At 47.0% G+C, this 12500-nt stretch overlaps 1 protein-coding gene across 1 annotated transcript in view; it reads right to left on the bottom strand.

The window, feature by feature from the left end:
* arhgef10la (Rho guanine nucleotide exchange factor (GEF) 10-like a) overlaps positions 1-12500 on the bottom strand; it is a 306255-nt gene that overhangs the window by 222212 nt on the left and 71543 nt on the right. The window contains exons 12-13 of the mRNA XM_079509721.1: positions 6084-6200; positions 3577-3669 (exon numbers count right to left, since the gene is read on the bottom strand). Of these exons, the coding sequence (XP_079365847.1) occupies positions 3577-3669; positions 6084-6200 (210 nt within the window). The remainder of the gene's footprint in view (positions 1-3576; positions 3670-6083; positions 6201-12500) is intronic.

Raw genomic sequence — 12500 nt, 5'->3', positions numbered from 1 at the left:
GTTGGAACTTGTGTACAAGCTTTCTTGGAAAGGTACCCTCTAGCTCAGTACTTCCAAATAACTCGGGACCCATTTGCGATTTTCATTTCCTACAATTACCGCCGGTTATTTCAAATTATTATTGAAAATAAAAATAATAATGAGCAAAGGAGCGAGAAAACAAGAATTTCATATGCGACGGGGAAAAGACGAAGTAGATCTGCTATTTTTGCTAGTTTGGGTCCCGGGGAGACTTCAAATTCTCATTTCCCCATCTGGAGCTGAAAAGTAGCCTGAGATGGCTAAGTATCTCATCTCTCAGTGTGTCTGGTCTTCAAGGCTCTAGTTGCCCCCCCGCTACCAAGCACTCCTATCACTGTTGTTGATAACAACTATTTTGCTCTTTCCTTCCCTCTGGCTCACATGGTAAAGTCTGCATCGCTGCATGCCTGACTGGCATCTCACAGAGGATGTCTTCCCGTAACCCATTCTGACCTGAGATCAGATTCTAAAAAAAATGTCTTCTACATCCTGACGGTTTTCTGAAAAAGCTATGTTTCTATGTCGGTCGTTTCTTCAAAAATAGCAGACCTACAAGCTCGTAGCGCGCCACTCGGTGGCGCGCTATGAGCTTGTAGATCTGCTATTTTTCAATAGCTAAAGCATAACATAATGCTATAACACCAAAAGGGGTTCCCGCCCCAAAATGGGATAAGCTCGATGCAGATTGCAGAAAACAACCCGAGATGTTCTTCCCCTGAAAAGCCCCTCTGCCCCTGCAGGATCTTTCCAAATTCGCAGCGATCACTTGATCCTGTAGGCTTACACTTATCTTACAAAACAACATCCGAAGGATCAGAACGTTCCTCGCTAAGGATATCCTCCAGGCCTGACTACTACCGTGGAAGGTTATATTAAGTGGCTGTTACACACCAACATGCTCCCTGAAGCCCTTACAATAGTGGCATAGCTAGACTGTCAGAGGCCCAGGGCTGAAACAATCTCAAGGGGCACTTGAAAAAACAAATTAATGATAGCCGATTAATTATCGTAGGCAAAAAAACTGACAGTTATTGAGTCAAGCAAAGCCACAAAACAAGCTTATTCTGAAGGACACAATAGAAAGCAGGTTGCCAGTCACAATACAGTAGACAAAACCAAGGACAGCACACATAAATGGTAAATGGTGCATTTATATAGCGCCTTTATCCAAGGCGCTTTACATAGATTGTGCATTACATTCACCCATTCACACACACATTCATACACCGATGGCGGCAGAAACCATGCAAGGCACCAACCAGCACATCGGGAGCAATTTGGGGTTCAGTGTCTTGCTCAAGGACACTTCGACAGTAACTCTGGGGGAGCCCTGAGCCACCGCCGCCACACATCACACATCATGTACGTGCATCGATTAGCGATTGGTCCAGCCCCACCGCTGATGGACATCATGGGACAATGACTGTGTGAAGTGACCCAGCACTGCATGCCTCGGGTGGACAATGACTGTGTGAAGTGACCCAGCACCGCATGCCTCGGGTGGACAATGACTGTGTGAAGTGACCCAGCACTGCATGCCTCGGGTGGACAATGACTGTGTGAAGTGACCCAGCACCGCATGCCTCGGGTGGACAATGACTGTGTGAAGTGACCCAGCACTGCATGCCTCGGGTGGACAATGACTGTGTGAAGTGACCCAGCACCGCATGCCTCGGGTGGCACAGTGCTAAAAGTCTGAGTCTGGGCTTTTGTCGTATGAAATGTAAATCTGACTTGACTTGACTTAACCCATTTTGGGCGGGAACCCCTTTTGGTGTTAGCATTATGTTATGCTTTAGCTATTGAAAAATAGCAGATCTACAAGCTCATAGCGCGCCACCGAGTGGTGCGCTACGAGCTTGTAGGTCTGCTATTTTTGAAAAATCGTGAAAATATTTATTTCAGAAAACTGGAGGATTTAGAAATTTCGAGGTCAGGCCTAAATGGGTTAAAGTGCCTGCCCCCCACCGTGGAGGCTGGGGGTTCCAATCCCCCGGGGTGCATCCGGGGCTTTTGAGCACCTATACTGAGGAGGATCTTTGTCATCGCCTCTCAGCAAGGCATTGTAGGACGGAAGCAATCCTTACTTGCAGTAAGGTAGACAAAGAGGGTAATAATTGCCTACTGTAAAGTTATAAAAAAAACAAAAATCACACTTGTGTGAAGTGCAGGGCGTTCCTTATACATCATCATACATCACATTCCGTGCTCATACGCACAAACACACACAGCTGTGCATAGCAGGGGCTAGCACCCCTCGAAAAATAATTAAACTTAGCATGTTGTTTAGATCGATGCTTACGTTTGATGTTTACCCGGTATCATATAGTTTGTCAACCCTGAGGAAGACTATTCTGCTGAAACGTTGGTATTTTAATAAATAAATAAACCTTTTTTTTTTGCATCATAGCTACGAGTTGTGCGGCTTCATCCTTATTCCCATCCTGTTGTTTTGACTAGATTTAATGTGAAATAGTCTGATTTCAAACAAAAATGGCTCTAGATGAAAGCACAATGCTAAATGCCTAAATTGTATTTGCAATTTGTTAGTGTAGCAGAGTGGCTCAGAGCCTCAGCCTGATGGTGGCGCTATAGTGTAGCAGAGTGGCTCAGAGCCTCAGCCTGATGGTGGCGCTATAGTGTAGCAGAGTGGCTCAGAGCCTCAGCCTGATGGTGGTGCTATAGTGTAGCAGAGTGGCTCAGAGCCTCTGCCTGATGGTGGCGCTATAGTGTAGCAGAGTGGCTCAGAGCCTCAGCCTGATGGTGGCGCTATAGTGTAGCAGAGTGGCTCAGAGCCTCAGCCTGATGGTGGCGCTATAGTGTAGCAGAGTGGCTCAGAGCCTCAGCCTGATGGTGGCGCTATAGTGTAGCAGAGTGGCTCAGAGCCTCAGCCTGATGGTGGCGCTATAGTGTAGCAGAGTGGCTCAGAGCCTCTGCCTGATGGTGGCGCTATAGTGTAGCAGAGTGGCTCAGAGCCTCTGCCTGATGGTGGCGCTATAGTGTAGCAGAGTGGCTCAGAGCCTCAGCCTGATGGTGGCGCTATAGTGTAGCAGAGTGGCTCAGAGCCTGATGGTGGCGCTATAGTGTAGCAGAGTGGCTCAGAGCCTCAGCCTGATGGTGGTGCTATAGTGTAGCAGAGTGGCTCAGAGCCTCAGCCCAATGGCCTGTTAGTGTAGCAGTGGCTCAGAGCCTCTGCCTGATGGTGGCGCTATAGTGTAGTAGAGTGGCTCAGAGCCTCAGCCTAATGGCCTCAAAAAGTCTAATATCTCCACTGGTCCAGAGGGATATCCCTTTGGTCTAGTGGTTAAGATGTTGGACTTTCACGCGGGAGGCCTGAGTTCGAATCCCGGGCGTTACATTAGCTAACTTGCAAACTAACACTCCTGTAAATGATACGTGAGGTCTGACTTTATTTATCAAGTTGTTGATCCATTATCAAGTTCCAGGATTTCAAGTTCGCTGCCGAACTTTGGACCCTACACTGAGTTTCCCATATTTTGCTTCAGTTTAATAACAGCCTTGAGAACAACAACCCACAGCGTGTATATACAGTACCTGCAGGAGGAGAATGAATTGAGGGAATCTCTGAATGGGCTTCACCATTAACCCATACAGGGTAATCCGGTCAACACTGGATGCTTGTTTCTTCTGAAAGAGAGGTAAAGATGGGAGTTGGAGAGAGAGAGAGAGAGAGAGTGAGAGAGTGAGAGAGTGAGAGAGTGAGAGAGTGAGAGAGTGAGAGAGTGAGAGAGTGAGAGAGTGAGAGAGTGAGAGAGAGAGAGAGAGAGAGAGAGAGAGAGAGAGAGAGAGAGAGAGAGAGTCAGGTCAAGAGGTGAGTAGAATGTGGAAGAAAAATATACATTTCTCCTGACAGAAAGCAGAAGGAAAGTTTCTCCTGCTTTGATAGGAGCAGGATAGATAGAATACCCTGTGGACAGTAAGTAGTGTAGGAGTGTGTCTTGGCACACACAGCTAGTTAGTGATATCAGGGCACATGTGCCAAAGGAATCGGTTTGTGTGTTTGTGTGTGTGTGTGTGTGTGTGTGTGTGTGTGTGTGTGTGTGTGTGTGTGTATGTGTGTGTGTGTGTGTGTGTGTGTGTGTGTGTGCGTCCACGCCTGCCGTGTGTGCGTGTAGCACGTAGAAGTGTGCGTTCGGGTCAATACACAGAAAGCTATATTGCAATGGTGCATTACCGTGCTTTATTACAAAAAAAGGGGGGGGGGAAGCATAAAATATGTGCAACGTTGACAGGTTCAGTGTAATGGTAAATTGTCAAATGCATCTCGTGCATTTATAGATGGGAGGAATGCACTGTGGAACGAGAAATAAATATTTGTTATGGACTATAATGTGCTTTAAAACCACAATGAATAAAGCATCTTTTCCTGGAGTGCACAAAAAGCACACCACGGCTAGATGTCTAAAAGTGAATGAAGATGCCCGTCATTGTCATGGCTTGGCATTTACCCCAGAGCGACTTCCAATGACAGCAGGTAGGGTTTAATTGTCCGGCTCAAGGACACCTACTAGAACTGTTGATGGACACACACTGGGTGTGGAATAGAGTGCACATGTGGCCTTTTTGCACCATCTCTCTAAATGGTCAAATAGCCAATCTTTAACCCATTTTGATCTGGAAACGATTCTATAAATGTCTTCTACATCCTGACAGTTTTCTGAAAAAGCTATGTTTCAAAAATAGCAGACCTACACGCTCGTAGCGCGCCACTCGGTGGCGCGCTACGAGCGTGTAGATCTGCTATTTTTCAATAGCTAAAGCATAACATAATGCTTACACCAAAAGGGGTTCCTCCTGCCCAAAATGGGTTAAATAGTCACATTGGCCTTTGCATTTCTTCCAAGGTTTTTCCAGAAAACTTTTTAGGATTTAGAAGAAGACATTTGTAAAGAAGGATATTTATGTGAAAAACCAAATGCATGGAAAATCACACCCATGTGAAGTGAGCGGTGCCCTTTATCATGGTGATGATGAATGATGATGATGTGAAGAAAAAGCAAGGGCTCGCAACTCACTGTTGTGATGCTCCACGTATTTATTCACAGTCACAGCAGGACACACAACGTCAAGTATATAAGTATGATGATGATGTCACAGCAGGCAGGACATACAACGTCAAGTATATAAGTATGATGATGATGTAACAACGTGAAGTATATAAGTATGATGATGATGTCACATAACCACAGCAGTGTCGTTCTCGTCGACTAAAACAGACGACTACATTTTTCCACTGACAAAAACTATTGGAAACTAAATGAAAACTAAGCTATGGTGACTAAAACTAAGACTAAATATACTGACAATTTCGTCAACAGATAAAAACTAGAAATGTTAGGAAGGGACTAGTGGACAAGAGATCCAGTATAAGTCATTTTACACTTAAAAAAAAAATAGTCATTACGATCAAGGACTGCCAAAATACATTTTCAACTGTAATCAAGTGTAGATTTAGTCGACTAAAATCTTATGACATTCAGTCAACTAAAACTAGACTAACACCAAAACATTCTGGGTGACTAAAATGCAACTAAAACTAAATGAAAACTATTCAAGAGACTATGACTAAAAGTAAAATCAAAATTTGCCGCCAAAAACACTGAAAACACTGAACCACAGTGACCGTGCAGACTACTAGACTACAGTAATTCTACACATAGTCACGTGTTGGAGCGGTTAGCGTCGCTCAAAAATGAAACGAGAAACACCTTCTTTCCACACCGCCATTTTTGGCATAGTTCCCCCAAACTGTACACTCACATCTCCACAAGCAAATGCTTTGGCATTTGCATCCCTATTAGCCCGTAGACTAATCCTCCTTAATTGGAAGTCGGATAAGGCACCTTCCTTTCAACAAGAAGTTCTATCATTCCTGCCTCTGGAGAAGCTCAGGTATAGAGTGGACAGAGCCCAAAAAAACTTTGTCCTGGCTTGGAGTGCCAATGTAAAAATAAAGTTTACCCAAAAAAATAAAATGAAACGAGAAGAAAAGCGATGGGATACAGGCAGCAATCCACCAATTATACTTGAATGAATCTCACCTTCAGGAACTCCAAGAAGGCAGGCTTGGACATGCAGGCCTTCTTAATGAGCGCCATGGCGTTGGTGAAGTTGTTCACATACTCGCTGTAGACGTCCAGCACCATGGACTTGGAAAACTGGAAGGAAACAAAGAATAATTCATAATTTAGTCCTCATTCCTTTGGGGTATTTTGTGAAATCTGTCCTCTACATTTACCCGGCCACTTGAACCCTCTATTCTTAGCGAAATGGACCTGAATTAGGCTACAACTGTACTTCCTTCTACACTGACTCACCAGAAATGGCAGATCTACAGGTTCAAAAAGTATTGCAACATAGACACTTCTTTTTGGCTTTTTGCCTTTATTGATAGTCGTTAGTGAAGACAGACGGGGAAGTGGGAGGGAGAGAAGGGGAGAGACATGCAGCAAAGGTCGTCATAAACGGGACTCGAACATGCAACAGCCAAAGCCTATACCGTATGTGGCATGCACCTGGACCACTAGGCCAGCAGGGGGCTGACTATACACTGACACCACGCTAGACAGGAACGCCCAAAAACGTCACATCCGGTTTTAGCCTGGGGTAAGAATTTTCTATGGCTGCCAATGCAACTTGGTCCAATCCTTAATCACATACGGACAAACATCTATGCCGATGCTATCTAACTTGCGGAGGTAGCGTGCCTTGTCCACGGGCAACAGATCTATATATACGTATGGCATTGCAAATACGTTTGATAATCGCTACTCTGCTCAATATTGTTTTTAAAATGCCGCAAATTGCATTGCAGTAAACAAGAGCAAATCACAACTTCCCCCGGGGGTGGGCGGAGTCACAGTTTGAGGCGCTGATTACGCGCCGTGGTGTATTTCTGATGAATGTTCCTCCCGTAATGGGGGGGGGGGGGCTTAGGCACAGTGGATGCAGTGTTGATTTTGATTTAGTTTTAGTCATAGTCTTTTGAATACAATTTAATTTAGTTTTAGTCATATTTTAGTAAATCAGACTTTTTTGGTTACTAGACAAAAGAAAAAACAACAACTGCAGAACCCTAATACTAGACTCTAGTATTAGGGTTCTACAGTTGATTTTGTCTACAAAAATGTTTTTTTTTTATATTTAGGCGAGCCTTGATGGCGTCGTAACGTCTGATTTTACACTTGGTTGTAAGCTGAAGGTAGTCAATCTACAACCTCACAGCGCGTCAGCGCGATGCATTGTGAGCTTGCAGGTGCCCTATATCAGGGGTTCTCAACGTTTTTGGCCGGGGACCCCCGGAAATGCTTTGGCAATGTCTCGGGACCCCCACCCCCTCCCGACCCCCAATATAAATTGACTGCTACAATAACCTTAAACCATTTTGGGCGGGAACCCCTTTTGGTGTTTTAAGCATTGTTATAATTTAGCTATTCAAAAATAGCAGATCTACAAGCTCATAGCGCGCCACCGAGTGGCGCGCTACGAGCTTGTAGATCTGCTATTTTTGAAAAATCGTGAAAATAAAATGTATTATTATTATTTCTTTTTCTTTTTTTTTGAAAATAATTTGGGGACCCCCTAAAATAATTTGGCGACCCCCCGAGGGGTCACGACCCACGGGTTGAGAACCCCTGCCCTATATCAACACCTGAGTGCAACCTAACATAAAAATGGACTGTCTCTGTTCTACTGGATCTCTTCTACACTCGGCCCTCCCTGACATTTTAGTCTAGTTTTCATTTGTTGACGAAATTGTCAATATATTTAGTCTTACTCTTGGGTCATCATCATAGCTTATAGGTTTTATTTCGTTTTCGTCCGTGAAAAAAGATAGTCGACGAAACATTTTCGTCATAGTTTTAGTCAACGAAATAAAGTGAGTGGGTGCAGGTATTAACCCATTCTGGACGGGAACCCCTTTTGGTGTTTTAAGCATTATGTTATGCTTTAGCTGTTGAAAAATAGCAGATCTACAAGCTCATAGCGCAGCACCGAGTGCAGCGCTATGAACTTGTAGATCTGCTAATTTTTTTACATCGTGAAAATGTGCCTGAAATCTTTGAATATATATTGTTACAGAGTGAGTTTTTAACTCAAATCTTTGCTACTGGGAGGGTCCTTGACATGAAATATTGAGAACCACTGATATAGAAACATGAGGTTTTTCAGAAAACTGTCAGGATTTAGAAGACATTTTTTTAAATGTGCGGGGACCCGCAAATAGCCGTTTATCTGAAGGTAATACAAGCCCTACAACCTGCGTCCAGTGGTCTGTCATGTTGGATTATCTGTCTGTGACATCCATCTGTTTTCCTCTGATATGCTGGACATTCAGTCAAAGTCAGAGAAGGGCCAATCTCCAAATTGTGCTTTCAAGAAAAATAATAATAACCTTACGGGTCCATTTGGTTACACTCTCAGAGTCACAAACGGATTAAACTCTCAAGATCAGCACCACTGCCACAAACGTGTAGTAGTGTTGTTAGTGGAAATAAACACCGAAGCACCTGGGAGGAAGTGGACTAAGAATGGGGAGGAGCCACATTGAGTTCCTGAACTTCTACACATAAAAAACATCTGGGAACCCATTGGAGGTGGTGCCTCTGGGAGGGGGCACCACTTCCAATGGGTTCGAGGTGGTGCCTCTGGGGGGGGCACCACTTCCAATGGGTTCGAGGTGGTGCCTCTGGGGGGGGCACCACTTCCAATGGGTTCGAGGTGGTGCCTCTGGGGGGGGGCACCACTTCCAATGGGTTCGAGGTGGTGCCTCTGGGGGGGGCACCACTTCCAATGGGTTCGAGGTGGTGCCTCTGGGGGGGGCACCACTTCCAATGGGTTCGAGGTGGTGCCTCTGGGGGGGGCACCACTTCCAATGGGTTCGAGGTGGTGCCTCTGGGGGGGGGCACCACTTCCAATGGGTTCGAGGTGGTGCCTCTGGGGGGGGGGCACCACTTCCAATGGGTTCGAGGTGGTGCCTCTGGGGGGGGGGGCACCACTTTCAATGGGTTCGAGGTGGTGCCTCTGGGGGGGGCACCACTTCCAATGGGTTCGAGGTGGTGCCTCTGGGGGGGGGCACCACTTCCAATGGGTTCGAGGTGGTGCCTCTGGGGGGGGCACCACTTCCAATGGGTTCGAGGTGGTGCCTCTGGGGGGGGGGGCACCACTTCCAATGGGTTCGAGGTGGTGCCTCTGGGGGGGGGGGGGGGCACCACTTCCAATGGGTTCGAGGTGGTGCCTCTGGGGGGGGGGGGGGGGCACCACTTCCAATGGGTTCGAGGTGGTGCCTCTGGGGGGGGGGGGCACCACTTCCAATGGGTTCGAGGTGGTGCCTCTGGGGGGGGCACCACTTCCAATGGTTCGAGGTGGTGCCTCTGGGGGGGGCACCACTTCCAATGGGTTCGAGGTGGTGCCTCTGGGGGGGGCACCACTTCCAATGGGTTCGAGTTGGTGCCTCTGGGGGGGGCACCACTTCCAATGGGTTCGAGGTGGTGCCTCTGGGGGGGGCACCACTTCCAATGGGTTCGAGGTGGTGCCTCTGGGGGGGGGGCACCACTTCCAATGGGTTCGAGGTGGTGCCTCTGGGGGGGGGGCACCACCTCGAGGTGGTGCCTCTGGGGGGGGCACCACTTCGAGGTGGTGCCTCTGGGGGGGGGGGGCACCACTTCGAGGTGGTGCCTCTGGGGGGGGGCACCACTTCCAATGGGTTCCCAGATTGTAAATGGATGGATTAACAATGAGGACTTCACTGTGTATGTGTGTACAGTATGTACAGTATCCATGTCTGCCATGTGTGTTAGCATGTATCTGTGAGGCCTGCCTATAGCGGGGCATGTATCTGTGAGGCCTGCCTATAGCGGGGCATGTATCTGTGAGGCCGGCCTATAGCGGGGCATGTATCTGTGAGGCCTGCCTATAGCGGGGCATGTATCTGTGAGGCCGGCCTATAGCGGGGCATGTATCTGTGAGGCCGGCCTATAGCGGGGCATGTATCTGTGAGGCCTGCCTATAGCGGGGCATGTATCTGTGAGGCCTGCCTATAGCGGGGCATGTATCTGTGAGGCCGGCCTATAGCGGGGCATGTATCTGTGAGGCCTGCCTATAGCGGGGCATGTATCTGGGAGGCCTGCCTATAGCGGGGCATGTATCTGTGAGGCCTGCCTATAGCGGGGCATGTATCTGGGAGGCCTGCCTATAGCGGGGCATGTATCTGTGAGGCCTGCCTATAGCGGGGCATGTATCTGTGAGGCCGGCCTATAGCGGGGCATGTATCTGTGAGGCCTGCCTATAGCGGGGCATGTATCTGTGAGGCCTGCCTATAGCGGGGCATGTATCTGTGAGGCCTGCCTATAGCGGGGCATGTATCTGTGAGGCCTGCCTATAGCGGGGCATGTATCTGTGAGGCCGGCCTATAGCGGGGCATGTATCTGTGAGGCCTGCCTATAGCGGGGCATGTATCTGTGAGGCCGGCCTATAGCGGGGCATGTATCTGTGAGGCCTGCCTATAGCGGGGCATGTATCTGTGAGGCCTGCCTATAGCGGGGCATGTATCTGTGAGGCCGGCCTATAGCGGGGCATGTATCTGTGAGGCCGGCCTATAGCGGGGCATGTATCTGTGAGGCCTGCCTATAGCGGGGCATGTATCTGTGAGGCCTGCCTATAGCGGGGCATGTATCTGTGAGGCCGGCCTATAGCGGGGCATGTATCTGTGAGGCCGGCCTATAGCGGGGCATGTATCTGTGAGGCCTGCCTATAGCGGGGCATGTATCTGTGAGGCCTGCCTATAGCGGGGCATGTATCTGTGAGGCCTGCCTATAGCGGGGCATGTATCTGTGAGGCCTGCCTATAGCGGGGCATGTATCTGTGAGGCCTGCCTATAGCGGGGCAGACATTCATTCTCTCTCCATTCAATTAACCCATTCAGACCTGAATAAAAAAAACGTTCGCTCTGAAAGAATATATATTCAAAGATTTGTGCCGCATCTTTTTCATGATTTTATCAAAAATAGCAGACCTACAAGCTCGTAGCGCGCCACTCGGTGGCGCGCTACGAGCTTGTAGATCTGCTATTTTTCAATAGCTAAAGTATAACATAATGCTTAGTTAAAACATCAAAAGGGGTTCCCCGCCCAGAATGGGTTAAATCCACGCAGGGCACACACACTCGCTGGCAGCAGTCCCAGACATCGGGGGAAAATAAGATAATCACAAATTGGCGAATCTGAATTAACCCCTTCACCTTGCCATGGTGGAGCCCCAGCAGCACCATATCCCTTCTGTCACAGTGTGAGGGCCATTACCAAACATTACCGGCTGGCCCCCCCAGAGGCTGACAAATGCATGGCCACATGAAAAGGGAAAAAAATCGATGAGGAGCACCATCACAGTTTCCAACGGCTCCCTTTTCCTTTCAGCAAGGACTCATTTGGTCGGGGGGGGGGGGGGGGTGGCCCGACCTGTGAATATCAATACAACACTATAATGACCGACTGAGAGGGAGAGGGTCGAAATGTTGCCCGTCTAATAGACAAATAAAGAGCTGGGCCTTAACCCTTTTTGGTGTTTTAAACATTATGTTATAATTTAGCTATTGAAAAATAGCAGATCTACAAGCTCATAGCGCGCCACCGAGTGGCGCGCTACGAGCTTGTAGGTCTGCTATTTTTGACAAATCGTTAAAATGTGGCGCAAATCATTGAATATATATTTCAGAGCGAACATTTTTAACTCAAATATTTGCTTCTGGGGGGGGGGGTCCCTGGAACTATATATTTTGAGATGGGGGTCTGTGGCCCAATAGAGATAATGCTGGGGGTCCTTGACATGAAGCACTGAGAAAACTGTTGCGCCTTTGAGCACAAGCACTTTATGAGCATGTTAAAATAAAGAAAAAATATTTTTCTAAGTCTCAGTTTAAGGAGTTTTACTTCTATTTTCTATACGGTGAGCGAGTCTTTTCCTGTCAAAGTTTCCCTTAGGTCCTTGACATGACAAAGGTTGAGCACAACTGACACAGAAACATGGGTTTTTCAGAAAACTATTAGGATTTAGAAGCCTTTTCTTTAATCGACCTCAGTCCACAATGGGTTAAGGACGAGCACACGACCGAGGGTCTCAGCTCTTAACTGAAAGCTCATACACAAGACGCGCAAACGCGGGAAGCGAACGCAGCTCGTAAATTGCAATAACAATTAGAATAAATTACGTACTTTAAGGTTTTTTTTAAGTTAAGTTTTTTTAAATTAAATGTTTTTTCAAGTTACTGTATTTTTTTAGTGTGTATGTGTGCGTGCGTGCGTGTTTCTTTTTTAGTTTTTTTTTAAGTTAAGTTTTTTTGTGTGTGCGTTTTTCCTTTTTAAGTTTTTTTTTTAAGTTAAGTTTTTTTTTAAGTTAAGTTTTTTTTTAAGTTAAGTTTTTTGTGTGTGCGTTTTTCCTTTTTAAGTTTTTTTTTTTAAGTT

The sequence above is a fragment of the Electrona antarctica genome (assembly GCF_951216825.1).
Source record: "Electrona antarctica genome assembly, chromosome: 9".
Lineage (NCBI taxonomy): Eukaryota > Metazoa > Chordata > Actinopteri > Myctophiformes > Myctophidae > Electrona > Electrona antarctica.
This window is presented reverse-complemented; position numbering and strand designations above follow the sequence as displayed.